General features: G+C 51.4%; 1 protein-coding gene across 2 annotated transcripts; it reads left to right on the forward strand.

Moving 5' to 3' along the window:
- The first annotated feature begins 2,578 nt into the window (after positions 1 to 2,578).
- On the forward strand, positions 2,579 to 26,136 carry kat6a (K(lysine) acetyltransferase 6A). Of its 2 annotated transcripts, none has more exons than XM_037482460.2 (17): positions 2,579 to 3,353; positions 4,811 to 6,398; positions 13,163 to 13,271; positions 13,929 to 14,044; positions 14,360 to 14,441; positions 14,615 to 14,729; positions 14,868 to 15,184; positions 16,150 to 16,262; positions 16,872 to 16,987; positions 17,425 to 17,566; positions 17,873 to 18,034; positions 18,446 to 18,539; positions 18,691 to 18,922; positions 19,843 to 20,035; positions 20,122 to 20,856; positions 21,000 to 21,261; positions 21,336 to 26,136. In XM_037482460.2, the coding sequence occupies exons 2-17, from the start codon at positions 5,631 to 5,633 to the stop codon at positions 24,746 to 24,748; spliced, it is 6,969 nt and encodes a 2,322-aa protein (XP_037338357.2). In that variant the 5' UTR covers positions 2,579 to 3,353; positions 4,811 to 5,630; the 3' UTR covers positions 24,749 to 26,136. The 2 variants fall into 2 exon arrangements, with proteins under 2 accessions (XP_037338357.2, XP_037338358.2); XM_037482461.2 differs by lacking the exon at positions 2,579 to 3,353 and adding an exon at positions 3,612 to 3,775.
- Positions 26,137 to 27,280: the final 1,144 nt, after the last annotated feature.

The raw sequence follows: 27,280 nt of genomic DNA on the forward strand, positions 1-27,280 counted from the left end.
CCCTCCTCTGCCTCTCCGGGCCGCTTACGCCTGGCGTACAAGAGCCCTCCGCGGCCCTCTCCACCACTTCTGGGGCTCCAGTGAAGGAGGTGTTGTTTTCATTGGGATTTTTTAGACGGGCCCCCCCCCCCCCCCCCCCACCCCCCGGCTGGACTTTTTCAGCTCAGCGCCGGCAAGCTGCACTTCACCTTCCAGCTGCTCTCCGTCCCTTGGGTTTTGGATGGTGGCGGGGGGTCACTGGGTGGGTGGAGAGGGTGGGGAGCGCTCTCTGGCGCACAGGCCCCTGGAAATTTCCGTTGTGCGTTTCAGCGCTTTTCAGGAAGGGAGGGGTCTGGAGTTTGGGTAGGGGGGGGGTGTTTCGGGGACTTGGCGGCCAGCCAGCCGCAGCAGGAAACTCGCTAGTTTCACACGGACAAAAAAAAAAAAAAAAAAAAAAAAGCAGCCCTGGACACCGCCTGGCTATCCGAGGGCGCAGAACTCCAATCACAGCGAGACCTATTCATAGCCAGCCCACATCCGGAAATATGGAAACAACAGCTCCCACAACCAAACAAGCGCGGTAATCCAAGCGTGAATTGACCGGAAGGGATGCTGTCATTTTATTTGGGTTGCCGAAGGTCCAGCTTTTTAACTCGAGGCAGGAAGAAGTGGAACAGAGCAAGAGCCAGCGGGCCCAACAGCAGGCCCGGCTGTGCATCAGGTGGGATGTGTGTGTGTGTGTGTGTGTTGGAGAGGGGTTGCAGGGGGCAGGTGGACACTGGTACTGAGGGCTCAGGGGCCCCAAGCAGGTGGATGCTCGGAGAATATAAATGAAAAGAGGAAGGATTAAGGGGATGCAGGTAAGAGAACGATTACTTGTCTCCTTTTCTCCACCAAAGATCGAATACCAAGCTGTGGGTCTTAATACCAAAACACAACCATCTGTGGCCTAAATGTATTACCCAAGGCCAAGTGTTCATTTCTTTCCTGACCATACAGATTATCAGAATGTGCACATATTTGCCAGATCACTGTCTTGAAACAGGAATTATATGTAGTATGATTCTCTTTTATTCATAGCAGCAGTGACGAGTAATAAAGTTTACTTATCTTACATTTGAACCATTCCTGTTTTAGGAATTCAAATATGTATGGCTTCATAAGGCTTTAGGTTGAACTGATTCTTTTAAAGATTCATCTAAATTACCCAAAAAAATTCCATTATTTATTTATTTATTTTTCAGTTACTGGGCTTGTCGCTTCATCCTATTGCTTACTTGAAAACCCTTTCATGCAGCATACATTACTTTTATATTGTGCACAATTGAGTGCGTTGTTAAATTAATCCCATAGACATTTATAACATATAGATGACTTAAGGTCACAACGTGTGTAAATGAAGAATACATCAATGTGCCCTCCTTTATATCACCGGCCTCGTTCCTCTAATTACTGTACAAGTTGACAGCACTCTTTTGGAATAAGCACAGGTCTTCAGGTCGTGCCTTTGCCCTGATTTCTCTGACGTAAAATCAATACGATCTGATCCCAATTACAATTAAATGACTCCCAACTCCCCCCCCCACCGGTTAGTTTGTTTCTGTTGTTGTGCGTCGGTGAACACGGCCTCTGCCGTCGAACATGGCACACATCATTATTTATTCATGGCCGGGAAACGATGGATGCGGTGCGAGCTCCTCCTGAGCATTGTCCATCTGTTCGCCGGGCCCTACTGTACACACTAATGTAATATGCCAGTCCTCGGGAGGCGCGCTAATAGCCGCTCATGTGTTATTGCCTCACACTATTTATCTGTGTAATAACACTGCCGTTGATTATAATTAGTGCTTTGTTGTTGGAATGTGATTTATCCGTCCCCGAAGAAGCGCAAAGAGACCAACAGAGTGAAGTGTGACCTTGCCAGGTTTTTATTTGATCACCACTGCGCTGACAGGACTTCACCCTCTCACAAGACACCTCTAACATGGGAGAAGCTCCGGTCTAATTGCTCCCTATAAGACACTCTATAATCTGTCTCCCAGGACAGCTGTACACATCATTTGACACAAAGCGGGCGGTTAATTTAATTTCCAGCCAGGGAGCTTTCAATGTTTGCCTGTAATAGAAAAGGAAAATTGCTGCCAGATTTCCAACACAAGTGCCTTTATCATATGATCATGAAATTGAAGCTGCAAAACGGGTGTCCCTCTGATTGTTGTACTTCTGAAAAAGACAAGTTGTTAGAATTTCTCTAAGGCACATTCATAAATGATGGGAGGATACTCTATCAATTCTCCAACTTTGAATTAATATTCTCAGCATTCACAGAGTGGTTTTTAATTTTCCACATATACTCAGACGAAAAGTATCTAGAACTTATATTAGGCAGAGTTTAAGTGCAAATGACTTTACAAATGAGCAAATTGCAGATTCATAGAGATACATTTGCATTATGTCGCTCCCATCTGTTACCAGATGCTGTGTTTTATGTTACACTGAGGGCTGTAAAAAAAAAAAAAAAGGACGTTTCTTCGAACATAAATTATGAGGAAAATGTGTTAGGCTCAGCTGTCATAGGATAAAATGTAACAAGGTGGATCGACTGCAGACAGTTTACATAATAATCTTCTTTAGCGGAAAGATAACACTCTGTCTGGCGAGCATTAGCAGACTACTTTGCATTGATAGACAATAACATTATTATCAGGTCCTGTAATACTCCACATAGCTGCACTGTAACATCCGAACATCTCTTAGGGACTGGATCTGTGTGGCCCTGTTCCCATCCTCAGCTCAAAGAAAACACACCCGGCAGCTACAATAGACTGCAGTGAGGAGGGGTGTCTCACTTTGATCTTTAAATACCCTCTAACGGGCACGCTCATTGGCTTTGATTTTCTCCCTTTTTCCTCTAAAACCGCTGGGAAAAAATGCAGACGCTCCCTTGAATCTCCCCTCATGTGGGCCTAGTTGCAATACAGCAGAGAATACGAGAACACCTATCCTCTCTTTTTTTTCTCTCTCTCTCTCTCTCTCTCCCTCCAACACCACCATCTGTCCCTTTCTTCCATTTCATGTGCTCAAGCAATATCCACACCCCTCTCATAGCAACAGCACAACGCCGCCGCCCCCTCCCCGCGCCTTGCAGTGGGTTTTTCTTCCCCTGGATCTACGCCTCGCACCAGGCAGACGGTCCCTTGGCCCTGCCTGACGGTTCAGCGTTCCCCCCTCCCCCACCAGCCGTGCTCCTGTTTCACTCAAAGATGGCGTCGGCTCTAGAACCCCTGGTCTGTGGCTGCATTTTTGGGCTTGTTGTTGTCTCCGTTTCGCACGGTTTTGGAACCTTCTCCTCGGCGGCTCGACTGGAAATTCCGGTGAGTAGCAGCGGAAGCCGGACGGGGGAGGCGTCCGATTTCTATTTGACGCGGTCTGCCTTTCGCGAGCTTCCCTTCGGAAACCAGAACCGGACCAGCTCGGGCTTCCCGGGGAACCGCGAGAGGTAGAGGGAGAGAGGGGTACGGAGGGATGATGATCGCGGAGGTGGGAAGGGGCGGGGGTGGAGGGAGGGGGGGCTTAGGAAGGGGGGAGCCGAGGCCTAGCTTCTCCGCTCCAGCGGCCTTGTGTTCTCCGCACCGCGGGCTGTAGTGTTACGTGGGAGGGCGGCTGGCGGAGGGAGGAAGTCATCGAGGTGGAGACCGCTCGTACGGGACGCGTCTTAGCGGGCAGAGGCGCCGCGCTCTCTCACACACACACACACACACACACACCAACGGCTGAGAAGGAGGCCGTACCACCGGTAACGTTTAGTGCTGCAGAATGATGTCTCGGATTTTTTTTTCTTCTTGCACTTGCCCGTTAGCCGAGATGGCCGTCTGCAAGTTGCATTGTGCCTTTTTACAAGGCCGCGATCTCACGTTAATATCTAAATGTCATTGGAAATGAGATGTTTCGCTGTGTTTGCTGCGGCGTGGTGGTCAGTGTTGCCTGAAATATCAGCTGAAGCGGAAAAACATAGTCTTTTAAAAAAAAATTAGCTGGAGCGCGGGCTAACCCCTCGTTTCGTGCTGTTTACGTTTTGAGGTAGCGACTAACGTTAGTAACATAATCGTAACATTAGCTCGTTGGCTAGCTCCTGGTGTAGCTTACTAAACGACAGCAGTTTAGCGGGAAGGCTTGTTGTCAGACGCTTAGCAGTCTCGCATCACGTCGGAGAGAGTAAACAGCACCGTAGGAAGGAGTTTGTCAATGCAGCAATGGAATAAGCTTAGGTTTGTAGCTAGCTCCCCAGCTAATGTTTGCTAACAGTCTGTGTTTTGACTGCATCGTGTTTACCATAGCAACCCTTCGAAATTAGCCAACGTCCCGCTTGCTAGTGCACGTTTTTAGAATGCTGTTTCCCCCCCTTTGTACCTCCTCGCTTTCCATCATTTAGACACGTTTGTGCTGTGACCAGAGGTTGTTGGAAGTTCAGGTCATAACGTTGCCTTGTTGTTGTTGTTTGTGTTCTTCTGGCTTGGGACGAGATTGACTCGTTCACAAAAGTGATTAGCAAGCTGTCGTGTGGTTAACAATTACCCTCTTCCCCAATTTACAGGGATGCTAGTAGTGCATGGTCTCCGTGGGCACACATGGCTTTGTTTATTTATCTCTGAGGGGAAAAGTGTGGTGTGTCAGTTCTGCTTATAAAGCTGGGCCCTCCCTGATGTTATTTGTAGCCTATTCAAACTCCCAATCCTAATAAAGACACAACTTCTTTCTCACTTTATTTGAAAATGTTTTACTCACCTGTTTCCCCTGTATGTGTGTGTGTGTGTGTTCTTTTTCTGTGCAGGCTTTGACCGTCTCCGAAGGGCAATAGGCACAAAGGTGATCGGTCGCGTCTTCTCCCTGGGGTGAGATACCTGTCCCGTCCCGGAGCTCAGTCTGCTGGAAGAGTAGAGCGACATCGAAAGAGAGAGAGAAAGAGTAAAGACGACGTGGAAGCTCGGGGGATCTTGTGGAATGTTTTAATCTTCGGAAAAGGCAATTACGGCATTGCCCATCTCTTCTATCGTTGAAACGCACACTTTGTGTTTCGGAGACCATTGTCATCTTTAACAGCCGGCATTGGGGATCAGTCAGTTTGCCAGTAGCAGGAACCTGACTGTACAGGTTTGTATTCTTGGTGAATAGTTTTTTTGGGGACAGGCGAAGGTGGGAAACACCTTTTTTTTTTTTTTTTTTTTTTGAAAGCCCTTCTTTTCACCAAGATCCACTCTATCCTACATCGTGTGCTGTGGGAGTCGCTAACTGACCGGCTGCTCCCTCCCCTCCCCTTGCTTCTCGTCAGGGACATTCACCTGACTGGGAGTGGGAGGTGGGTGGACTGCATTTTCCGAGGTGGCGAGTTGTCTCAGGCGGTTTGTGCTATGGTCAGCTGCTCATTACCGTGCTGCTCATACTCAGCTTCTGAGGGACTTTCTGTACGAGCCCAGGACAAGGGATAGTACGCAGAGAGAGCAAAGAGAAAGGGGAGGCGGCGGCGCTACGGCGCAGGCCAGGTGTTTCTTTGGCCTCGCAGTCCTTTTTTTTGTTTTGTTGTTGTTGTTGTTTTTTGTCCGTGGTCATTGCGGTAAGGCCTCAACGCCCCCGCACCCGCCCAGACGGTAGCCATGGTAAAACTGGCCAACCCAATGTACACCCAATGGATCCTAGAGGCCATCAAGAAGGTGAAGAAGCAGAAGCAGCGACCATCGGAGGAGCGTATTTGCAATGCAGTCTCCATGACCCACAGCCTGGATCGCAAAACGATTTTGGAGCAGCTGGAGCTCAGCGTCAAGGATGGTACCATCCTAAAGGTCACAAACAAAGGTCTAAACTCCTACAAGGACCCTGAAAATCCAGGGCGCTTCGCTCTGCCTAAGTCCAAAGGTAGTGGCAGCTCTGAAAGAAGTGGTGGTGGTGGTGGAGGAGGAGGAGGAAGCGGCGGCGGCGGCAGCAGCAGCGGGTGTGGTGTTGGCAGCGGTGGTGTTGGCAGCGGTGGTGGCGGCGGCGGCAGCAGCAGTGGCAGCGGCGGCGGAGGTGGTGGTTCTCACTCCCATTCTGGGAAGAGGCCGGGACTTGACTGGAACAAGCTGCTGAAACGGGCCCTGGAGGGGCTCCATGAGCCCGGTGGCTCCAGCTTAAAGAACATTGAGCGCTTTCTCAAGTGCCAGGCCGATGTGGCGGGCTACTTGTCCAGCAGCGGCTCTCTGGGGTCCGGCATCTTCCACCAGCAGCTTAGGGTGGCCCTGAAAAGGGCCGTGGCCCATGGACGCGTGGCCAAGCAGGGGCCGCTGTTCCAGCTCATCAGCCGCAGTAGCTGCCTGGACGACGGGACCGGGACGGTGTCTCTGGGATCACTGCCCCCCGTCCGGTTGTTGCCCCACGAGAAAGACAAGGTAAGGCCTCTGTATGTACATCTGTCACAAACAAACAAACAAACACAGTTTTGTGTGCCAAATGCACACACACTAATCACAACTGAGCACGCTCATTAGGGGTATTGTTGGCTATGGATTTTTTTTATCATTTGGATGTTGCTGATCACTGTTGAGGCGAAAAGTCACATGCAGCATGAGAAATGTGCTTTGGTCCGTCAGCATCACGTGTCCAAGAAGATCCCGGATATCCTGTCAAAACGACCACTGCTCCCCGGTTTTAACTATATGGAGCAACAGAATGAAAAGGAGTGTGATCTGGTATGGTGAACACTAGAAAACCTCTTTTTTGCGATCCACACAACATTCACTTGACTTACATATTAGCTGCTGCGCACCGCGATTAGTCCAGAACTATCTGCAAACTTTCGCAGTGCATTAGCTCTGCTTGTTCAAATTGGTCATGGACCTACAGGGCTTCACTGAACTACAGCAACGTTCTCTTTGTGAACCGATTGCAGTGTGTTAAAAATGTTATTGGCGTGTTTTTAGAGAGAACAGAGGTAGTGGGTCAGACTCCCCATTTGGTCAGCGCTGGGTCAATATGTGACGGACTCCCAGGCGTCTGCGACGTGGCCCAGGCGAGCAGCACCGGAGAGATGCTGGGTGGGCGTCTGGTCGGCCAATTCCTAGCGGAGGAGGAGGTCAGGGGAGGCTCCCAGCCTGCAGGGAGAATGGACCAGCTGCAGGGCTGCTCTTTGGCAGGAGATGGGTGGAGGAAAGAAAGGAAAAGAGGGAAGGGGAGGAACACTGACGAGGGAGAGCTGGGCGGTCTGTAGTGGTGCCAGAGGAAGAAGCCCGGATGACGCAAGCTACAGGCTTTCTTAACCAGAGAGGAAGAGAAGGAGACAAGGAGAGACGGAAGAAGTTGCAGAAAGAGAGGGAGAGGCAGACATGCAGGCGACAGAGGAGAGATGGAACACACCCACTTTTGTAACCTGATCACAGAGAGCAGGCGGCTGCTAACCTCTGCTTCTAAGGGCCACGGCTATGTGTGTATATACACACACACACACACACGCTCGCAGATAAAACCATACAACTGCATGCAAAGAGAAGCACAGGCTGACATCATTCCCACACACACAAACACAACTGTTTTCTTTTCATGAATCCACCTCTTTAGGTGCCCACAGATTTGAAAACGGCTCAGTACCAGCATGTAAATAAACCCGTTGGAAGTGCACGCGGGCAGGTTTGCGGCCTAGTGGCCCGCCATCGGCTCATATGTCACTCAGGTTACTAGACAGACAGCCAATCTGCCCTAAACACTGTTTTGGCTGGCTCGCGGCTTTATCTGGCCCCTGTGTGGGGTGTGTTCAAGTCTGAGCGGCTACAGAAGCTCCTGGTATGGGTGCCCACACACACACACACACACAAACGTAGTGGGATTAGCCTAGAGAGCAAGCTGTAGTCACATGGGCTCTGCCTAACACAGTGACCTGCTTGGCTACAGATGGCCCTGTCCTAAAACAAACCAACATCAGCCTCCTGTTTCTTGTGTGACTCGGCTACCGATCGGCCTGCTGCGCCGCCTCACGGGGGCCAAAGGAACGACACAAAGAAACGCTCCACTCAACGTGACAACGATGTCTGTGCGTCAGCGAGTTCGTCCCTCCATGGGACTTTAGATGGAGCCAAGGAACGGCAGGGGAGGGAATTGTTGCACGAGCAATCAAGCCCATCTTGTTGCAGAAAATGATTCACCGGTGAGGGATTTTGGATTAAACGCGGGGACCCGAATGGGGAGGTGTGGTTGTCGGGGAAGCTGCTGCAGCAGTGGGAATATTGATAATTGTGTCCGAGCCTTTTATATATATATATATATATATATCCTCTCCAGAGGATGTAACCTTATTTCTGCTCAATCATGTGTGTTTATTTCCCGTGCGGGACTGTTGGCCTTTGCGAGCGGCATATGCATCAAAGAGCGGGAAACCTTACTCGTCCACGGTGCGTACTTATTGTTGCCGTATTGCCAACAATTTGGATTCGACCGGCAGGAAAGGCGGGGGAGAGGGAGGGAGTAAAGGGGCGTGGTGGCGGTGGGGATCAAAACAAATGGCTAAGCACTGGCTTTGACCCCATTTGTGGGGAGATTTGTGTACCCAACGCGCCGGTGTTTGCGCCGGAGCACTCTATTCAAACGGGATCTCAGACCCTGTTTCTGCCTTCCCCGCCCTCACCCCTGATAGGGTGCCATTGCCAGGTCACGAAGGGGGAGCTGAAAGGGGGGAGTGAAGTCAACCAGGGGTCACGGATGTATGGATGGCAAACCTCATAGCCTCCCTCAGCGCCAGTTAGCAGTATGAGGCTACGGCCATTAGATGGGATGGGCTTGATGCTGAGCTTTTGTGTGTGTGTGTGTGTGTGTGTGTGTGTATGTCAGTGTGGGTATATAGTTGGGTGTGCATGATGTTCATCCTGTCATAATAAGCAAGAGCGATCTCCCTGCCCTGCGGTTGCCCCCCTCCTCAACAGCTGGAGCGGGGTTAACCAGAGTTCTCGATCTCGACGTGCAATGTCACGGTGAGGACGTGTGAAAGAAAAAAAAGAATGACGTGTGGAGAACACAAACGCACGCACACACACACACGCGCACCGCTTTCTGCTCGTAGACGAGGTTGTGGCCGTGGTGATTTTCCTCAAACGTCCCGCTGACCCCGGGACAGGCTAGACTGCAGCTGTCGTCGGCTGCATTAAGCGTAATCGCTTATTGTGCACCATAATTGATGTAGTCATTGGCTGTAATTGATTCCACTTTTGCGGTACCACCTGTCTCTCTGACGTCACCCACATTCCCCCTGCTCGCTGCGTCGCCTCAAGGTGAAGACGTCACGTGTCGTCACTCGGAGGATCGTAAATGGAGAACATCGGACATCCATTTATGTGCCTTGGGGTGACCCTGTGCATTTATTTCCATTTTTTTAATATGTAGATACCACTAGACATGGCAGTACGGTACAGGGTACACAGACGTTTTGAGGGTTACACTGACCGTCTTCCGGATGGTGGTAGGGGAAATTAACGTGGCACTTGCACTACATGGGTTTAGTTTGTTTAAGATATTAATGCAGTATGCATTTTCAGCAGTAAATACGTATTTCTCCCCTTTTTCAAAAACAACCCAAGTTGTGCAGTCTTATCCAATGGAACAAAGACAATACTCGATATAGTCACATAATTAATAGCATCCCTACAGGTTTGCCTGAAGCCATGCCGGACAACGGCGCTGCATTCAGCTCAACGTTAACGGGTGTGGAGGGAGGATGGTGATGATGATGATGCTGCTGCTGCTACGTGGCTAAAGGGACGCCGCCTCTGGGCTGTTGTGGGTGTCAACGTGAGGAAACGTGGAGCAGGTGCTTTTCCAGTGAAGCCCAGGCAGGGGCTCTGGGGATTTTGGAACGTCGACTCCCCTGATGTCACTTGAAAAGGCGCTTGAATGAGAACGCGGCACTGGCGTGCTGAGGTGTGTTTCGGGACTCTCTGCGCTACGTGCACGGGGGCAGCGTGTGCATGTTTGTGTGTGCGCGTGCTTTGCACGGTGCGCTCTAACAGTGATCAATGGTTTGTGTTGGAGGTGGGGGCGGCCATGAGGGAAGTGTGGTGGGGGGTTGGGGGGGTTTGCTGAGGTTGGGCTCCCATGTTAATGAGATCCTTGACTTGAGACAAGGACAACAGCAACGCTTTTTCCGTCTTTCTCTTTTCGCCCCATGCCTTTTTATCCCATCTCCTCCTCCTGCATTTCTCCCTATCCTTTCGTCCTTGCTCCATTGTTCTCCCCTTCCTGTCTCACTCTCCTGTCCCCTATATTTGGACAACAGAAGCCAATTTAAAGGGGACACCAGGCCAGCACTTGGTTTTACTTTTTTTTTTTTTTTTTTAAACCAATTGCCTCTCTGCACAAGGTGACGATGTCGCATGTTTCCTCGAGTGTTAACTTTGGAAACCAAAGCGAAAAACTAGGCCACCACCGGAGCCCGCTGGGGAAGGCCGTGCTCCGAGTGACTCCACAAAGCAGGAGTGGGCGTGTCGGCCCGGTCAGACTCGGGTTGCATCACCTGTCTGTGTGTGCGCGTGTATTTCTAGAGGAGCCTGGAACTTGTAAGACATGTTTGTATGGCATTTCAAGTCCGCCCACTGGATGCAGCTAGCCGCTAACAGTTGCCACGAGGCGTGCCTCTTTGGCTCCGAGCAGCGAGTTTGTTGCTGAGCGGCGCTGGGGAGGCGAGGCGAGAGTGAATGCCAAAGCAGCAACACGCAGGCTTAAAATAGACGCCCACGCACCCTCACACATACACAAATACACACATCTTAAGTGGAGAGTGGGCCATGTCACTCAACAGTATGTAGATGGAGGAGATTTCTTATAAGATAGTGTGTGTGTGTGTGTGTGAGCAGTGCTGGCAGCTCACGCTGGCTGAGGTAGAAAGGGCTGGAACTGCTCTCGGGAGGAATCTGACTATTGTGTTTGACTCCTCCAATATCCCTGTCGTGGAGGCAGGATTAGCTTTTCAATTTTTAGTATCTGTCAGGGATTAATTTACAGTGGCAGCTAGCAACTGAAGAGCGTGTATGTGCGTGTGTGTGTGTGTGTGTGTGTGTGTGTGTGTGTGTGTGTGTGTGTGTTCTCTCTGCTGGTGTTTACTCAAGCGCTCACAAGGCGAGCGGGAGCAGTTGACCTCCTCCAGCGGGGAAGGGGTTAAGCGACTGCAATGATTGAGGTCTTGGTCACATGCAGACTGCTCAGAGGACGGCTGCTGCAGAATACACACACACACACACACATATACATATATATATATATATATATATATATATATATATATATATATATATATATATATGTATATAATAGATTTTCTCTTGCCATTTCCTTCACTCCCCTGCCCTCTGGATTCTTATCCGACACCCACTCTTTCTTCCTTCTTGCTGCCGACTTTCATTTCTCTTGAGCGTTCACGTTGGTTTGTTCCCGCAGCCCAGTGAGGCTGTTGTCATCGTGCATCCGGCTCGTGTTTTTTTTTTCTTTTTCCGGAGGGTTTTGGCATGTTAACGATGCAACGCGGTACACGATCGCCGCTTCGTGCACCTTTTATTTAACCTGTGAGAACGTAAAAACGGAGCGAGCACTTGCACATCCGTCCTGGCTCTACCTTCCTTATCCGCCTCGCTCCCTCTCTCTCCTTCTTTACAGCCCCCCTCCTTCTTCTTCTGCTCCCTCACGCTGTACCTTGGGTTGCTCTTGCTCCCTCGGTCCCTGTGTTGGGAGGGGGAGGGGGTGTTGGTGGGGGGGGCAGGCAGGCGGGCGTGTTGGAAGTAGCCAGAGTCAGAAGGAAATGAACCCAATAAATCAAGCTCCTGGCCCTGTCTCCTCCCTGCCAGGACCTGCAGGCGCCATAGGCATTTGCACGGTTGTACTGTAGTGGCACGGTCTTCATTCACCGTCCTGTTGTTGCCTTCCGTGTTTGAATGAATTATTGCGCTTGTGAGCTGAATTGGGCGGCCGGTCCTCAGGTGTGCGTGACCTCAGCTGGGTGTCTCCTGCAGGGTCTTTTGTTTCCCTTTTTTTTTGTGCGGTGAATTTCACACACAGATTACCATTAGTCTATTCATCGCGGTCACGAGAATAGAATAGAATTTCAATACATTTAATATATATCTGCCTTTTTATGATGTCATAAAAGGCAGATATCCTATGATCTCATATATGATGTCATATATTGTCACAGATAATGAGCAAGCTTTCTGCTAAGTGAATACTTAAATTGAAATGGTCAAAGATATGACCCCTCAGTTGAACAGGTGTCGACCATGGAGCCCTGTAGCTCCTCCAGTGTCAGCCACCTGTGCTCTACTCTCTCACACACACACACACACACACACAAAGGCTGCTCGCCATGCTGTGCCGTGGGTTACGCCTTCCTCTGATCAACATGGCATACTCGAGAAGTGACCATGACCTCTTCTCTTGAATGATTTTTTTTTTTGGTCTTTTTTCCATGCGTTAAACCTCTCCAGATACAGGTGCATTTAAAGGAGCGACGTGTGATATTATGAAGTCCTAAAAAATATAAACACATGTTGATTTGAAGTACTGGCTTCTCATTGCCACTGGTGTGGAACGTCTGTTTTCGCTTTAGTGGGTGTGACCCCGCCTACCTCCCGCTTTGAAAGCCAGAGCAGCAGACTGTAGCTGTAGCAAAGTGGCATGCAAAACTGGATTCTAGAAAATTCAAAAAAACATGTTCTATATTTATATTCAAATGTCAACGTTGGCTCAACCTTTCAGTGAAACGATGGCTGGCCCTCGCTGTTTGTCAGTGAGCACAGAGTGTCATTATTGGGGTTTATCTCAAGCTGTCTTTTTATCGTCGTTCTGTGTCCTCAACCTGGACTTGTGGAGATAACTCTCCAATATTTATGCATGTTGCATATTCACCTAGTGCAGCAAGTGCATTGCTATTTGTCAGTACAGGGCATTCATGTGAGTTTTAAATACCACGGCAAGAGTATAATGATTTTTATGGTTACATTTTGACACTGATCTCAGTTAGACTGACTATCCTCCGCACTAAAACCAACCATTAGGAAACCGTAAGCCAGCACTCCCCTCCTCAAGGCTTCGAGACACACGAGGCCACTTTGTTGCTTTCATTTGTACAACTAAGCTGTTAAGTTGACTGACGGTCCCCCCCCCCCCCCCCCCCACACCCTCACAGCCGGTGGCGGAGCCCATCCCCATCTGCAGCTTCTGCTTGGGCACCAAGGAGCAGAATCGCGACAAGAGGCCGGAGGAGCTCATCTCCTGCGCCGACTGTGGCAATAGTGGTGAGTGCTGCTTTAATTCATTTTGGAAATTTTGGTTAAAATGTCCTCGTTATGTGCTATGAGACACTACAAGAGAAGAGGATCCATCCACTTTCTGCAAATTCTGTTTTCATCATCTTCTTTTTTTCAAAGTAAAATATCAATAAGCACAGTGCCAAGCTTTTGATTTCAGGAAGCTGCACACAACAATTTACTGACGCACTGTTTCATCTCTTTTATCTCTAAACATTTTTGAGCTCGGGGCGCCATGCTCAAGAATTTGAGCGAGACAAACAATAATTGACAAGATACCGACACCATTGTCTGTTTCCAGAGAAATTAGGCCATGAATATGGTTTTCCTGCAGTTTAGTGATTGCAGAGGAGAGCTTGTGTACCTCCTCTTCCCTCCGGTGGGTTCATGTCCCAGACAAGACCATCTCGCTTGCTGCTCTTCAAACAGCAAAAGCACATCTCTTGACAGATTGTCATTTATGTTTGAACACTCTCTTTGCAGCCAGGTTTGATTCAGGGAGGCCTTTTTTCAATTCCACAAGGAGCTCTTTTATTTATTCATCCCTGCAACGATGCAAGTGGGTCACCGCTGTCAGTCAGCGGCGGCGGAAAGAAGTGTGTGACATTGAAGCGCTTGTTTGTGTGTGTGTCTGTCTACCTGCAGGCCACCCGTCCTGTCTCAAGTTCTCCCCGGAGCTCACGGCGCGAGTCAAGGCTCTGTGGTGGCAGTGCATCGAATGCAAGACTTGCAGCAGCTGTCAGGATCAAGGGAAGAACGCGGTGAGTGGATGAGCGAGGGTGGCAGACGGGCCGCCAATCAGCGCCTGGGAACACTCTCTTCTCCGCTTAGGAGCCCAAAAGAGGCGTTCATGGACGGCCCTGTGTTTGAGTTATTGTACTCTTTTTTTTTTTTTTTTATTCTAATGTTCGTAGAGAGGTTTTGACAGTGAGGAACATTCACATTAGCCAGAGGCTTTATGATAAAACACCTCCTTTTTGAGGATGGAGGATGAAAGGGAAAGCGAGGAGCTCCTTCAACCATCAACATGTAATGTGTCGTTTAATGAAACTTGTGTGTGTGTGTTAACTGTACAGGACAACATGTTGTTCTGTGACTCCTGTGACCGAGGCTTCCACATGGAGTGCTGCGATCCCCCCCTCACGCGTATGCCAAAAGGTGAGCACAGGACTGCTGCCTTAAAGCGAACCATTGATTGTAGTCGCCCTGGGTGACGTCCGGGGTTCCCGTGAATCACCCAATGCTCCACCGTTAAGCGCCGACGCACTGGATACGTCCCGGGAATCCACCTCGGGGTGTGTGAACCTGTGCTTTTGACTCCTTCTCTCCAGGCATGTGGATTTGTCAAATCTGCCAACCCAGGAAAAAGGGAAGGAGGCTTTTACACGAAAAGGCAGCACAAATCAAACGGCGCTACAACGCTCCGCTGGGGCGGCCCAAGAACAGGTAGATGGAAAAACCCCTTCGGCTCCAACGTCAGCCGAGCGGGGGGCCTCACTCATTTGCCACGATCTCTACGCACAGGATTTGTCCGATACACGTGTCCGCACTAGTCCTAAAACGGGCCGCTGTCTTTCTCCTCAGGCCGGGCCGGCCCTTCAAGAAGCTGGGTCGGCGGGGTAGGCGAAAGCGCTCGGCCTCGGCCCACTCCTCCTCCAGCTCCTCCTGCGAGGGTTACCCCGGCGACGACCGGCTGCTGTTTTCGATGCGGGACGACGACGACGACCTGTCACAGGGCAGCATGCGCCTGAACAACAAGACCAAGGGCCTCATCGACGCCCTCACAAAGTTCTTCACGCCGTCGCCCGAGGGACGCAAGGCGCGGCAGGAAGTGGTGGACTACTCGCAGCAGTGCCGCATCCGGAAGAAAGCCAGTCGCAAAGGAGAAGGAGATGATCGAGGTGAGCTTTAGCACATGGACTCCATCGCTTGTTGATTTAACGTATTGGATTTTCACCCGGTCCACCTGACGATAATAAAAAAATCAATCAATGTATCATTATCGCAGAAAAGTACAGAGAAGGGTTATTGTTAATTGGCCAAATCCAATTCATGCAGTTCTAAGTCTCTTTAGGGACCCCAGTGTGTAGAAACCATTGTTAGAATAAGTAAATATAACATTTTTATAATGCCTTCAGAAAACAGCATAGGTTGTGCTCTGATGAGTATCTGTACCCGTACAACCCGTTTCATCCTCTCAGACAACCTTGACTTGGTTGGATTCTGTAAGATTCTAGTTTCATGTGGTACAGGTCCATTCACTCAAGGCTCAGCCTGCTGCTATTTTTGAAAGTCCGTAGAGCTGGCAGAGGTCGCCAGCGTCTGCCAGAATTGGGAAGATAATACTGAAGTGACTGCGAAAACATTAAAAACTAGGCTATGAATTTCAACGTCTTAAAAGCTTCCGCGGCATACACTGTAATCGCGTTGCTCTATAATGAGCCATCAGCAGCGTGACATTTAACAGTGTGTGTGTGTGTGTGTGTGTGTGTGTGTGTGTGTGTGTGTGTGTGTACACACGTCTTCTTCCAGATGGTTTGCTAACAAACAGACTCTGTGCTAATGTTGTGCTGCTTAGATGGTTCTTCCGGTATTAAAATCCAATCTAGTTGCGGCGTTCAGTAAAAGAGCAAGGTGGCATGATGCAGGACCGGCATGTTCGTCTTTCACCCCATCCCTACATTTAAATTGGCAATATTACCCTGGTTATTAAGGTTAGTTTTAGCATATCTTGATGCCTCAATCTCTGCCCTCTTCGACTCAAGCACTTCAAAAAAACAAATAGCACACACATCTCGGCACTCCGTCCTGCGCGCAACTCTCACATCGAGGTTCATTGATGTCGACTCTGCTCCTCTGTCCCCAGACAATCAGGAAGGCAGCGACTGGCGCGACGAAGACGAGAAACTGCCCGGCCACGAGAACCTGACGGAAAAAGACATCGAGCTGTTCAGACACATCCAGGAGCTGGCACTGCAGGTACACGGACAGAGAGGCAGCGGGTCGGAGATGCGGGTTGGAGTGAGACGGCATCAACGGGTGGGGGCTGTTAAAGGCGGCTGTCAGGCCGGAGTTATGGGGGCGGGGTTTTATGAGTCATCAACGCCCAGGTTGTAAAACTGGTAGCCTGTGGCTCAGGGCGAGGTCTCTGTGATGTCTCCGTACTTTAGTGGGCGGGAAAGGCAATTAGCTGGTGATGATTGATGGTTAACTATAACAATAAATTATTTATTTCTTTAAAAACCAGCGGTTACCGCTGATGCAGGATGAAAAGTGTCCGATTCAGTGTGGTTCAAAGGTTGTGTCAAATGACCAATAGATGCAAATAATAGGGGGTAATTGAGGGACAATAACTTCACTAATAAAGTATAGTGTGAGCGGTCGAGTGCGTTCTGTGCGTAGAGGTCGGGAGAATCCTGAAGTAACCTTTCTGTCACCATCTTTGATTGTATAAAACGACGGTACCCTTATCGTAAAATCCTTATCCGCCAGGCCCGGATGTATAATCAGACTACTTCTACTTTGATCACTCCAGCAGACCTAACCTTCCATGTCTTGCCCCCCCCCCCCTCTCCCCTCGTCTTTCAGAAAGTCGGGGTGACGGGTCCACCGGATCCTCAGATGCGCTGTCCCTCTGTCATTGAATTTGGCAAGTTTGAAATCCAGACGTGGTATTCGTCTCCGTACCCCCAGGAGTACAGCAGGTGAGCCAATTACCTCGATGAAGCACAGCAGCGTGATGTACTTAGCTCCCAGTCCTGTGTGTCGGCATAGCAATTAACACCTGTGTAACGAAGCTCAATTCTAAGCATGTTTACAGTCAGCCTACTTTGGCAGGTAACCAGCCAGCCAGGGAGGCAAGTGCCTCTAATTTGTCGTGGGTTTAATCTTTTCTTTCATGTAATGGTTGAATAAAATATACCCCGGAATCTGTTGTTAAAATCCTATTGGTTAAACGCATGTCTCCGGCATCACGGCTCTTTTCATCATTCATTTATCCGGCGAATATTTACTCACAAATTAGATTTAATCCCAAAGCCCAATTTTTAGATTCATAGTGCTTCTTTTGTCCGAGCAACAGCCTGAAAACGTATTCCACCACCATCTACGTTTCCTTCCTCCACCGCATTCCCCCTCCCAGACTACCCAAGCTCTACTTGTGTGAGTTCTGCCTTCGCTACATGAAGAGTCGCAGCATCCTCTACCAGCACATGAAGAAGTGCAACTGGTTCCACCCCCCTGCTAACGAGATCTACAGGAAGGAAGATGTCTCGGTTTATGAGGTGAGGACTGAATGAGGGTGAGAGTTAATGAACAGAATAAGCAGAAGAATGTGGGTGTTTGTGACAGACAGAGAGAGGCAGAGAACCAACCCGCATACCACAGGGCCGTCAAACACCTTTCTTCTTCTCTACTTAATATGCTCACTCGAAGCCTGGTTGTTACCTCATGCTCTACGCAATTGTCATGTATAGTCACAGTAAAGACCAACAAAAACTTTCTATAGATTTTTTTAATGAGACCCAGTCGGCTCTGAGACCAAGTAGTCACTTAGGAACTGATGCATTTCTTCTCTAATCCCACAAAAGGTGGACGGGAACGTGAGCACAATCTACTGTCAGAACCTGTGTCTGCTGGCCAAGCTCTTCCTGGACCACAAGACCCTCTACTACGACGTGGAGCCCTTCCTGTTCTACGTCCTGACCCAGAACGACAACAAAGGGTGCCACCTTGTTGGCTACTTCTCCAAGGTGATGGATTGCTGCCGAGCACATCCGTGTGCTGGATTTCATTCCCTCTCGTGCACGGCCTCTCGCTCATTTTTAAGGCCCACGTGTCTCTGTAAATTACGTGGGGGGGGGGGAGATTCAAATGCGATTGAAACGCATTGGCTCACTCCACACAGGTGCGTTCCTGCAAATATCCTAATGTGTCCCAGACACACACTGGGTGCTGTGGGCTCCATTGCCCCTCCGTAGCGGTCGCAGGTGCTCCCATTAACACGCCGCCTCGCTGCCAAAACACGGCAGTCAGCGAGCGGGCGCCGCGCCATCGACGCCCCGCCGCGCAGCCACACAGGCCTCCGCTGTGGTGTAGTTCCCACCATACATATATTTGTTTTCTAATTGTCGAATGTGTCTGCTTGGTTCCCTTGTCTCCAGGAGAAGCACTGTCAACAGAAATACAACGTGTCATGCATCATGATTCTTCCGCAGTACCAGCGCCGGGGCTACGGCCGCTTCCTCATCGACTTCAGTAAGGAATCAAAACGCAAATTCACACCACAACAATAACTGGGAAACTTATCTGTTGATAGACAAAGTGACTAAATAGGAATAGACTGTGGCATACGTGTGTTTTTTTTCGGGGTTCAAGATGTCCTGGTCCCTCCCTCCCTTCCCTACAGGCTACCTATTGTCCAAGCGCGAGGGCCAGCCCGGATCTCCAGAGAAGCCCCTGTCCGACCTGGGTCGACTATCCTACATGGCCTACTGGCGCAGCGTGGTGCTGGAGTGTCTCCATGACGTCCGCGACCGACAGATCACCATACGAACGCTAAGCAAACTGACCGGGATCTGCCCGCAGGACATCACCACCTCCCTGCACAGTCTCAACATGCTGGATCAGCGAGGAGAAAGGTGAGCGACGAGCCTGGGAGGTGACAATGATTCACACCGTAGGCCCACAGAGTGGAAAGTTTGTGCAGATTGCACAGTGTTCGAAAGACCTTGTTAGCCTTATTGTTTTTGATACATCCATATATTTTATGTTCTGCAGCGGCACACTGTATTATTTTGCTGGGAGAAAGGCAAGGACGATCTGATCGCCAGACACAAAACTTTGGAGGCTCTTTTAACAAATCCAGAGGAAACCGAATATGGCTTGTAGCCAGGTTCCACCTCACATGTAAAAAAAAAAAAGAGAAAGCAAGCCTATGAAGTAGGATCATTGCTCACAGTCACCATGTAAATACAATCTGATGTATTTTATATCCCACTGACTGGCAACATCGGATTGGTACTTTGCTGCAGCCTAACAACTTGACACAGGCTAAAACGTTATTAACTGAATACTTTAACTAAATTATTAGTTTTAATTATATATCATTATAATGGGATAAAATCCTGGATCTGGGCCCACTTTGTTCTGCCGGTAACATTGACCCGCTCCCAAGTAATTTGCCTAATTTCAGCAACAGTATAATAGAAAGGCAAGCACAGTTGAGTGTAATCAGCAGAGTGTACTACAGTGATTAATGAACTGTGGAAGTTTATTGACTCGTAACTTGCTGGTGAGGTGAACCTAGACACAAGTCTGTGTCAGCAGCAGTGAACCTTTGGCAAATGGCAACATTATAAAGCTTTGGTCGAAATAATCATGTAAATGTATACCTTTCCATGTAAACACACGCGTGTATACATAGATGCAATACTTAATGGTCGTTGCATGCTAAAACAAAACCCCCACAGGTGTGTATGCGTACACACGTACACATGGACATATTCTCCTCTTCTCTGAAAGCTGCCATGTGAAAGACTGTTGTTTGTGCTGTGGTCAGGCTGGTCCTGGTGCGTAGGGAGAAGCTGGTGTCCAACCACATGACTCGTCTCAAGGCCCGGCCCCGGCAACTGGACGTCGACCCCGACTGTCTGCGCTGGGCTCCAGTCATCGTAACCAACACTGTGGTCTCTGAAGGCGATGATGACGATGACGAGGAGGATGACGAACCAGAGGAACACGTCCGCAAGGAGGTAAATGCGTTCGCTATAAATATCACCGATTGAGTCGTCAAAGTTGTTGTTAAATATTCTTGATTGATTACGTTACCTGTTCATAGATCAAACCAAGTCACAAGGTCCCAGCCATGTCCTGGCACCGGCGGCAGGGGAAGAAGAGGGACGAGGAGGAGGACGAGGAGGATGATGATGATGATGAGGAAGAAGAGGAAAGAAAGTGCTTCCTGGGGTTTCCCATGAACCAAAGTACCCCGGCTTCCCCTCCCATCCGCTGTCCACCCTCTGCCCCGGGGCCACCGCGCCCGCCTCCCCCGACAAATGGGGAACGCAGGCCGCGGGGGCGCCCACCCAAAAACTGGCCCTGGGGCAAGGTGAAAGACAGGCCGCGGGTCGGCCGGCCGCCGAAGATCCGCCCGGTGGAGGGCGAGGGTGACAAAGACGACGGGAGGACAGAGGGAGGTAAAACCACAGGCTCCGCCACCGGCCCCCCCTCCCTTTTCTCCATGGACAGACGAGCGGAATCCACGGCCTTTCACCCGCTGGACATGGGCAGACACCCCACCATAGTTCCCACGCGAAGAGGGCGGCCCCCGAGGAAAAAGAGAGGCCCAAAGCCCAGATCGATGGACGGCCTCGGGGTGGGGCTGGCCCAGCCTATGGCTATGGTTTCCAGGTTGACCGAGTCGCTTCCTATGCGGAAGAGCTGCTTCAGTGAAAGCAGTGACGAGGAGGAGGAGGAGGATGACGACGACGACGATGAGGATGATGATGATGATGAGAGGAGGGCGGGCTCCCCACCCGTCCTCACCAAGCCTGCCTTGGGGCTCAAATGCAAGGTAAGAATCTTTTGGTGTTTTCAGAGCTGAGCCTGATTGTCTTCCTGCAAGTTTTAGCATTCAGTTGTATTGTGAGAATTCATGCCCATGCCGTTTTACCGTAGCGGTCTATACCTATAATAACCTGCCCTGTTTCTACCCAGAAGCCTCTGAGAAAGCGGCGCTTTCGTCAGCGCAGCCACCCTCACAGCAGCGTGGTGACAGAGACGATCTCCGAAACCACAGAGGTGCTGGACGAGCCTTTCGTCGACTCTGACTCTGAGAGGCCCATGCCCCGGCTGGAGGAGGAGACGCCCCTGGGCCACCCTCTGCACCGCTACCCACCAGCCCGCTCTGTCATGAGGCTGTCTGACCCCGCACCTAAAAGGACCCGGCACTCCAACCTCACCGATTCCGAGGAAGACGGTGAGCAGAAGCCCAACTTTGCATTACTCTGTGCGGATTGTTTTCCTCGTCTAACCCTCATCTCCTCCTCTCAGAGCGAACGCCTATGCTGAAGCCCGTGGCTGCTCTGCCAGCAGCTCCACCGGGGACCCAGGCGGACAACCCCGAGGTCCCAGTCAAGAAGAAGAAAGGCTGGCCCAAGGGAAAGAGCCGCAAACCCCTGCACTGGAAGAAACGAGGCCCCGGGAAGCCACCCGGCAGCGGAGCAGCTGCTGACAGCCAGGCCCAAGGTGGGGATCCGCCACCCCCCAAAATCAAGATGAAGCCCGGCCGCAAGCCCCGGGGTTGGCACGAGCAGCGGGCCCGGGAGGAGGCCGAGCGGCAAAGGCAGGCGGGGCAGCAGGTGGACAAAGATCCTCAGCCGCTCCAGACGGACGACCGCAGCAGCAAGCGCGTCTGCAGGACCAACGCCGACCGAGACGCCAAGCCGAAGGACTCGGAGGAGGACGACGACGACTATCGGCCCAAACCCGTCGAGCAGAAGCTGCCCAAGAGGCCGAGAGGGAGACCGCCCAAGAACCGCGCCCTGCGGCCGCCGCCCCCACCGCCCGCCCCTAAACCTCCTCCTGCCTCCGAGCCAGAGGAGGAAGAGGAGGAGGAGGAGGAGGAAGAGGAGGCTGTGAAGGCCTGGAAGGAGGACAAACCCAGCCGTCCGCCACCCCGCGCCCTGCTGTCCCCCTCGTCTTTGTCGGGGCTCCGGGCCCCACAGTCCCGGCCTCAGGAGACGGACGTGGGTAACAGGGAAGAGGATGATGACGACGAAGATAGGGGGGACGAGGAATGCGGCCGAGTGGTCAGCGGCGGCGGAACCATCAACAGGCGAGCGGCCGTTCCGCCGGGTTCAGGAAGCAGGCGCAGCGAAGACCACGACGCAGACGACGAGGGGGACGGACACTTGGAGGACAAGAGCAACGGCAGCAGCAGCAACAACAACAACAGTAAGAAGAGAAAAGGTCAGGACTCGGAGGAAGAAGATGATGACGACGAAGAGGACGAGGAGCCCGCCTCCCGTGCCAGCTCTCCTCCGGTCAAAGAGGAACCCCAAGGTGGAGAGGCTTTTTTAGACATGGAGAACAGCGTGGCCCGAGAGTATGTCAGCAAGCAGGAGGAGGAGGAAGAGGAGGAGGAGGAAGAAGAGGAGGAGGAGGAGGCTGAGGAGGAGGAGGACACGACAACGACTACAACGACAACGCAGGAACCCAAGTGTCACCTCCCCTCGGCCGACCCCCGGCAGGAGGAGAGGCGCCGCCGAGAGCAGGAGGAGTCGGCGGCGGCGGCTGCGGCGGTGGAAACCGTCACGCTGTCGGCTCCCTCTGAGCCCATGGAGCTCCAGTCCCTGCACCCGGACGACAAGGACATCACGCTGCTGATGGAGCCCCAGCACCCGCATCCGCACTCCCACCCCGGCCAGCATGCCGACTTCAAGGAGGAGCTGGCCCACCATCACCCGCACCACGCCCACCACCACTCCAACGAGCTGGACCTGGAGACCATGCAGGCCGTCCAGTCCCTGACCCAGGGGGAGGCCCAGGACGAGGAGGCCGAGCCCCAGCCGCACCACGGCGCCTACCAGGACTGCGAGGAGACCCTGGCCGCCTGCCGCACCCTGCAGAGCTACAGCCACACGGGCGAGGACGAGGCTCTGGCCTTGGCGGAGGAGTGCGGCGCCTCGCAGCACAGCAGCCCCCTCCCTAATCCCACGGTGCCGCCCCTCCCCAGCCAATCGGTGCGCTCGGTGAACAGTCCCGGGTTGCCCTCGGGCATCATGGACACGACGGCTGCGGGGCAGAGGGGCGCCACGCCTGGCCCCACTGGGGCAGCGGGAGGTGGCGGAGGAACCGGCGGCAGCTACACCCAGATCACGCCGGAACACCCCGGCTCTCTTTCCGCCCCCTCGCAGCAGAACATGGAGACGTCGCCCATGATGGACGTGCCGTCCGTGTCCGACCACTCGCAGCAGGTGGTGGACAGCGGCTTCAGTGACCTCGGCAGCATAGAGAGCACAACGGAGAACTACGACAACCCCAGCAGCTACGACTCCACCATGGGCGGAGGCGGGGGCACCGGGAACAGAGGGGGAGACCACGCGGGGGCGACCACAGCCTCTTCCTCCTCCTCCTCCTCCTCCTCCTCGAGCTCGGCCACCCCGTCCTCGCAGTCCAACAGCTGCTCCTTTGTGCCGGCCCCCAGCCTCACGTCCTCGGCGGGAATGGGCAGCTGCAGCCTCATCCAGCAAACGGGTCCGGGGCCCAACAGCGGACCGGGTGCCAGTAATGTCGGCGGCGCTGTGGCTCCGCCTCCCCCGCCGCCGCCGTCTAACACCCCCGGCTGTGGCATTAAGTCTCCTCAGAGCTGTGTAGTAATCGAGAGGCCTCCCAGCACCAACCAGCAGCAGCAGCAGCAGTCCCAAAAAAAGGTTTCTCAGCAGCAACAGGCCCCCAACCCTCAGCCTCCCCCATCAGCACAACAACAACAACAGCAGCAGCAGCAACAGCAGCAGCAACAACAACAACAACAACAGCAGCAGCAGCAGCAGCAGCAACAACAACAACGGCAGCAGCAGGCCCTGTCCCAGTGTAGCATGGGCAATGGCTTCGCCTCCACACCCATGATAATGGAGATCCCCGAGAGTGGGGGAGGGGGCCGCCACATGTACGACCGCATGGGCCAGGACTTTGGCACGGGCTACCCTCAGCCCTCGGCGACCTTCAGCCTGGCCAAGCTGCAGCAGCTCACCAACACCATCATGGAACCCCACGCCATGCCCTACTCGCCTTCGGCCTCGGTCGCCTCCTACGCCACCAGTGTTTCGCTCTCCAACCCCGGGCTGGCCCCGTCGCCCCACACCTCCCTCGCTCAGGGCCAGCCCACCATGACCCCGCCCCCCAACCTCAGCTCGGGCTCCATGAACCTGGGCTCCCTGCAGCTGCAGTGCAACATGCCCACCGCCAACATCGGCCTGGGACCCCCGCCGCACACCAAGCGGCTACAGGGCCAGATGGCTACAGTCCAAAGCCATATTGCCATCCGGTCCAAAGCCACGCAGCAGCTGGCCCCGGCGCCGCACCAGCAGCAGCTCTACGGCCGCAGCTCGGGGGCCGTGTCCATGCAGGGCACGTCGCGCACCCTGACCGTGCAGCGCGGCATGATGCCCAACCTCATGCCCACGCCGGCGTCGTACAACTCCATGAACATGACCCCCCTCAACGCCATGTCAGCCGGTTACAGAATGCCCCAGCCCATGATGAACAGTGGTTACCACGGCAATCCCCCGTACATGAATCAGCCGGCTCAGTACCCCATGCAGATGCAGATGGGCATGATGGGAGGGCAGGGTTACCCGCAGCAGCCTATGCAGCCCAATCACCATGGCAACATGATGTACACCGGCCCCTCCCATCACAGCTACACCGGCGTCACGAAGCAGCCCCCTTACATGAGCAGATGAGGAGCCAAGGAACCGCAAACGGGGCCACGAGGCCGGAGCTGATTCTCGCTGTCCTCTGAATGTCCACAACCCCCCCCCCCCGATCACCCTCACCGGCGCCACGGCGGGCGCCAGGGGGTCGGAGACGGAGAGAGGGTCTTTGGGTTTCCTGTTGTTCTGTGTTGTCATTTAGTCCTTTTTTATTTAATTTTTCAATCTGCTGCCCGCCCACCTGGTTGTGCACAGGAACAAGTGGGGCGCCGGGTTCGGCGCCGTGCTCCTCCGGGCCAGGCCTGCGCGGCCCTCTCTAATGTGATTTATTTTTTTATTTTTTTGACACGGGTCCAGGAGGCTCCCTGTCCTCATGAGAGGACGGGACAGGAACGAGGACGAAGACACACAGAGAAGGACGACACGGGGAGCGGCTGGCTTTCGCTTTACTGCGATCGAAAAGCAGCGGTTAGCTGGATATATTCAACCATGCACACAATCTTTTAATTGACATAGGAAGCCTTGCCTTGAAAAAAGAGACGATGAATCCATTGAGGGCGGACGATTGTTTTGTTAAACATACTGTTTATTTTTTATTTTTCATGGTTTTGAGATACTTGTGTGCACTCCGACCTCTTATATGCTTTGGTCTTTATATGTGCGGCCTTCTGACTCTGTCAGAAATACCCAAACATCCCTGTGGCTTTTCACTCCGTTCCAGAGGAATCAGAGGGAGGGGGGGGGGAGACGACCAGTCTCCGTCTCCCCGAAGGGACGTCGTACCAAAAACAGCAAAGACACGGAAGGGACAAGCTGTCTGTTCAATGTCCATCAACAAAACAAGTAGCATTATTTTATTTTTTGCCACCACTCTGAAAAAAAATGCTTTGGATGTAAATATTCTGGTACTTCCCGATATCGAGCGTGCGCACACACACACACACACACACACACACACAGACGCCAGCTAGTTGTCGCCCAACGGCGGGCGGCTAGCTGCGGAAAGAACAACGCTACGCTGCTCTTGTCCACACTCCACTGACGGACGGTGCACTAAGTCAGCCTTTTTTTTTTCATTTCTTTTTTCCCCCTCTTTTTGTAATTGCAGTTTGGGGAATGCGGAACAAACGGTGCCATTTCCATCTAACTGCTGTTAAGGAAAGTCGGTTAACTACAGCAGACCCCTCTTAAGTGTTAGCGACCGAGAGCGGTCCAGGAGTCGGCCTTCGTACGGGGGTATTCTGTCATGACTGTATTTCTTCTGGGTTTTTTTTAATTTTTTTTAATTTAATTAAATTTTTCCCTGCAAAATTCTGCACTTCCAATTGGCTGGAGAATAAGGCGGTAGACAGTTATCCTTTGTAAAAGGTGCGCCTAAATGCCTGATCTAGCGCTCACATGAGGGGGAGGGACAAGGGGGGGGGGGGGGGGGGCGGCGTGTTCGAGGTTCCATCGGTTGACCTCGTTGCCCCGTGTACCAGTATTCAAAGTCAAAAGAGGCGTTTTCATTTCCTTACAGACCTGACATTGCATACTTTAGTTGTGTGTATTGTTCTGTTCTGTACTTGCATTGTTTCTTTTGTTGTTGTTGTTTTTTTTTCTTTCTGAATTTTATCAGACTGGGCAGCTTTCTTTTATGACACGAGCTGACTCTTTTTGACTTTAGAAAAGCTATTGTAGAGAAAATGTTTTTTCTATAATATAAAAGGAAACTCTGACATTGATATTGGTACTGTCATTTTTTTCACTTCTGTTTCAGGAAAAAAAAACAATACATATTTTTTAGCTCGCCTCTTGGGTAATAATTACTAAGAAATTCAAAATTTAAAAAAATTACCACTCACTTTTAGTGACTTTAAGATGCCTTTAACCTCTCCATTCCATCTCATCTCTAGAGTTTTTCTATCTTTGTGTAGTTATATTAATGCTATTTTAAACAAAAAGGACTCCAAATATCTAAAGGTCACTTGGCATTCTTTTCTTTTTTTACTTGTGTGTGTGTATAGGAAGACTTCCTTACATTTAAGAGGCATGTAAAAAGGAGCTCAGTATATTTCTGTCTGTTTATATCGCTTCCCTTTTTGTATCCTTTGTAATTGTACATGTTGCGTTGTATGCTAAGAGAGCGCAGAATAAAGAGGAGGGACGGCTGGGCACACAGTGATGGATGGATTGCGCTCAGCGGCCTCGGCTCTCTACTCTTTCCCTGTATGTATTTCCATTTATTCTGTTTTTTTTTATGTTTCTTTCTTAACAAGTACTTTCAAAGAACTCTGTACATTTTAACATAAAATGAAAATAAATTATGTTGAGCCATTCATGTTTTCCTTGAGCTTTTTAAAGTTTAATCTGATTAGGTTTTACCATTCGGTCCTTCACCTCAGGCCGCAATTTCCCGATTGACTCCAAAGAATAAATGGAGCTTTTGATCATTTTTCAAATGTATTTTATAGTACAAAGGAGATTTTCCACATATTGACGACGTTCAAAATGTCGCACAAGTTAGTGGTGTCAGGCATTAGTCCTGCAAAACCAAATGTTTAAAAGTTAAACGTATTTATA

Source organism: Pungitius pungitius, chromosome 5 (assembly GCF_949316345.1).
Source record: "Pungitius pungitius chromosome 5, fPunPun2.1, whole genome shotgun sequence".
Lineage (NCBI taxonomy): Eukaryota > Metazoa > Chordata > Actinopteri > Perciformes > Gasterosteidae > Pungitius > Pungitius pungitius.